Source organism: Trypanosoma equiperdum (assembly GCF_001457755.1).
Source record: "Trypanosoma equiperdum strain OVI genome assembly, contig: ctg_12, whole genome shotgun sequence".
In the NCBI taxonomy this organism is placed as follows: domain Eukaryota; phylum Euglenozoa; class Kinetoplastea; order Trypanosomatida; family Trypanosomatidae; genus Trypanosoma; species Trypanosoma equiperdum.
In genome coordinates, this window is record NW_027123283.1 from 260 (window position 1) to 4,535 (window position 4,276).

General features: G+C 42.8%; 1 pseudogene across 1 annotated transcript; it reads left to right on the top strand.

The window, feature by feature from the left end:
• Window positions 1-2,583: 2,583 nt before the first annotated feature.
• On the top strand, window positions 2,584-4,071 carry TEOVI_000020900:pseudogene (annotated as a pseudogene). The gene has a single exon. A coding segment is annotated over exon 1 (1,488 nt).
• Window positions 4,072-4,276: the final 205 nt, after the last annotated feature.

Here is a 4,276-nt window from a genome sequence, read left to right on the forward strand (position 1 = left end):
GGAAAGTGTGTTGTGAGTGTATATGCTAATATAATAACAATGTTTGGAAGTTAAATTCGGTTAACATGGAAAAAGATGAAGAAATTCGCTCTTGCAAATGGAACGAACATCTTTAAAGAAATAATAAAGAGGAGAAAAAATCAATTTTAGTAAAGTAAAGGTAAAGAGAGGAGATGAAATATGCGCGATGACAAAAACTAACATTGAAATTGGAGCCACCATAGAAAAGAAATAAGGGGATATTAGGGAGGGAGTATGTGCAGTATATTGGATTAATGGACTTGGTACGGCATGTCGAAACAGCAGTAAGAAAAAAGGGAAAGTAAATATAAAATAAAGCAAGAGAATATGTGAAACGACATAACATAGAAGAAGATAGCACGTGGGAAGCAAGAAGTGGAGGAGCCAATTTCTCTACGCATTTACATGAACATAGGGAGCGGCTAATACAGAGGTTATTACTACTGTAGTTATTAAATATATTGTGAATTCTGATGTCAAATTGTTTAAGTGGGAGTTGGAGTTGGAAGTAAAGATTGGTTAAGTGAAAGGCAGTATTCAAATCTTTTTTATAAGATAGAGTAATAATGGCTAATTTATGTGTAAAACGATATAATATTATTGGGGGAAATTTTTGAAACTAGAAGCTACCATTGATTGCGGTGAAAAGAAACAAAAGAGAGTAGCATCACGCAGACAGCTTAAAATATCACATATACAATCCTTTAGAGGGTATTTCTGAAGTAAAAAAGGTCTTTAATGGAATTCAATTAATTCTATATTTCTATATAGATGATAAATTAAAAGCATTAGAAAACTGGGTAATTCACATAAGGATGAAAGGTGTCAACCTTTACTGCAACAAATAAAGGCTTTAAAAATGACATATAGATTACATGTCGAGCCAAAACTAGCAATACTCGAGGATTTACAGCCTAACACCAAACATAATTTGTGCATACGATAATAGAAAAGACGTTACATTAGTACTGGCACATGATGTCCAGCAAAGGAGTTAGCAGCAGATAGAACAGATTAAAAACAATAAGTCTTGAATTTTCAAACAAAGAAATATGTATGTTATTTTAAAGAATGATATGAGTGGATTGAGTAAGCAACATATTAAATATAATCAATATATCTAGAACAACACAGATTGAAATTAAAGGTGAAACCTTATCGAAAAAAATTTAGGTCAAATTTGCTCATAATTTTCATGGGCTTATAGGGTAAAGTTAAGCTTATCGTAACTTCATGAAATGCCACAAACACATGTGTTAATTAAAAATTTAACAAATTCTTTTCTGTTTTAGCCGTATAATATCTAACTATAGACGATTGGCAGCTAATGCAGCCAGAGCCACGGTTTTACCAGAAATATTTGATCACACTCAAGGCCGGCAACGGCAGCAGGACCCTGATAGTGCTGTTAATCTGACCCGGCACAGCCATCTCGGTGAAGCTACAGATGGAAGGGAAGAGACGCTAAACTAACTGCAAAGCTTCAAAGCAGACGCCCAAACGCACAAATCGACAAACTCTAAAAATAACAAGCGGCACAGGCAAAATAACGAAAAAGCTGCTGCAGGCTCAGAGCCTCGGTGTAGTGCCAACGCAACCAGGCACCACACCAAGCCATTTCGCGACTAATGCTGCGGCGGCAGCGGCGGTTCAAACTGGCTGTTCAGCGCCGGGATTCACGATCAGATTTTGAGGGGCACGGAGCGGCAAGCAGTTGAACATTCACGCAACAGCTGTCACGTCCCCGAATAGACGTTCCATGAAAGATCTAGCGAGACGTCCAGCGATAGCTGCCGCAAATGGACGAGCCTGACGATTTCGCCTGGCATATGCGCAAGACGACGCACAATAGCTGTAGCTCTTGCAGGAAAAAAGGAAAATATACTGCCTTCCTTTGGCTGCAGGCCTTCAGTGCAGCCGCAGTAGCAATAGCAAAACTGAACACAATAATTAAACAATGCAAAGCATCACGACAGCAACAGACAAACTTCGGCTACAACAACGTAGCGTGTGTACCGAAATAACTAACTTCCGGTCTAGCAGAGGTCGCTTCTACCTACAAATGCGTGTGGCAAAACTTAGCAGATGGTTCAAAGAAAAGCACGGCCCTTAAACAGTCGGCAGCACCGTAACCAAAGGCACATGTTCAAAGTTCAACAGCGGAAAAATCACGGTCAAACTGCCGAGATGAATCGGAAAAAATCAGAAAAGCAGTAGAGAAATAAAGTGCTCATATCCGGAACGGATGACCAGAAAGGAGAACGGTGGGCCACGTGCATGCACTCTATGACAGTTTAACAACGTTCTTCAACCTAAACTCTATGCAAACTATTCAAATAGAAGCAGCAAATCCAAAACAGAGAAAGCGGCGCAAAACAGATGTTTTTTTAAAAAGTAAAAAACAGCACAAAGACAATGCGAGTACACCTAAAGCAAACGGATCTGATGTCTCACCACCTTCACTTTCTCTAGCAACACAATTCCATCATGACCTACAAAACAATGCTACTGGGACCAGCCGCAATTCTGACGATAGCGGTAGCTAAAACTTTAGGAACCCCCGACGAGAGCGCACCAGCGCATCGCGTGATGTGTGAACTATTCAGAGCAGCGGCGGGAACCTATACGCCAGCAGCAATAGCACCGACACCCAGGTTTATACAGGAAAAGGTAGATGCTGTCAACATGTCAGTAGCCCCGAAAGCGTGGCAAGATTTATTCTCAGACGACGACAATACAAATGCTTTCGACAAGCTTAAGCCCGCAGACAAAGCAACAGCGGAGAAGTTAGGGGGCCAAACAAAATGGGAAGAGTGGCGTGCAGCCAAAAAAAAGGCAAAGGAACTCAACATAGGAGTGGATTCGGAGGGAGAATACCCGAGAATAACATCGGCGGAGCAACTGGCTGCGGCCCGGCAGGACATCCGAAAGTTAGCAGCGCAAAGTAAACAGCTCCTCGCGACGGCGAGCAGCCTACAAGATTTCTTAACAGACCCAAAAAAAAACAAAATTCAAAGCGAGCTTAACAAAGCTTTATATGGCGGCGACGGGTCAACGACACAACCGACGGTCGGCGTGTCCACAGGCGCAGCGACATCGGACACCACGTACTGCCGCGGCACCAACACAGCAAAGTCCATAGCTGGCGATTTCTTATGCCTCTGTGGAACAAGCACAGCCAGCACCAAGGAATGCTCACAGTATTACACACCGACCAGGACAGATGGCACGGCCGGCATATCGACGGACTGGCCGGCACTCAAGGCATCGTGCGGTGAAACAGACCTGACACAGCCGACAGCCGAAGGCATAAGGGCAGCGGCCTCCACATGGAAAGCTGGACTGACGATAAAAAACAGGGCATCACAAATCACGGCTTTCCTTGGAGCGACAGCAACCGGCGGCTCAGACTGCGACGGCCAACCTACGAAAACCTGCGTCAGCTATGCTGAATACTTTAAACAAGCCGGCGGCAAGAAATTATCTAGCCTACCCTGGCTAGCTGCCCTCAATGACGCCGCGAATCAACTCACGGAGGCAGAACACAAAACGCAGGTGCTGCGTGCCACTCTAGCGCAAATGGAAGCAATTGAAAAAACAGTTGAAGAGACCTACAGAAGAGCTGCCAGCGGTCAACTCGTGGATGTGCAGACCACTAAACTGCAGGGCAAGAATCCAGCCTCACAGCAAGCAGCCAACCCCGGCGTAGAGTGTGGAAGCATAACGGAGAAACCAAAATGCATGGGTAACTGCGAATGGAAAGGGGAGGAGAAAACAGGAAAGTGTGAAGTGAATACAACAAAAGTAGCTGAGCAGGCAACTCAACCAGGAAAAGATGGAGCAACAGAAACAGGAGAAACAAAAACAACGGATAAGTGCAGTCAAGCAAAAACCCCTGAAGAATGTGCTGCAGTGAAAGGTGAAATTCCGAAAGATAAAAAAGCTGTTTGCGGATGGATTGAAGGAAAATGTCAGGATTCCAGCTTCCTCCTAAACAAACAATTCGCCCTCAGCGTGGTTTCTGGTGCATTTATGGCCTTGCTTTTTTAATTTTTACCCCTCTTTTTAAAATTTTCCTGCTAAATTTTTTGCTACTTGAAAAACTTTCTGATATATTTTTAACACCTAAAAGTTTCCCGAAAAAAATTGAGCTGTTTTTGTAATTTGACTGTCTGATTGTCTAGAAAATTTTTCTGGCGACTAAAAAATTTTTTTTCTTTTTCTTTTCCTGTTTTTTTTGTGGAGTTTTTTGTAG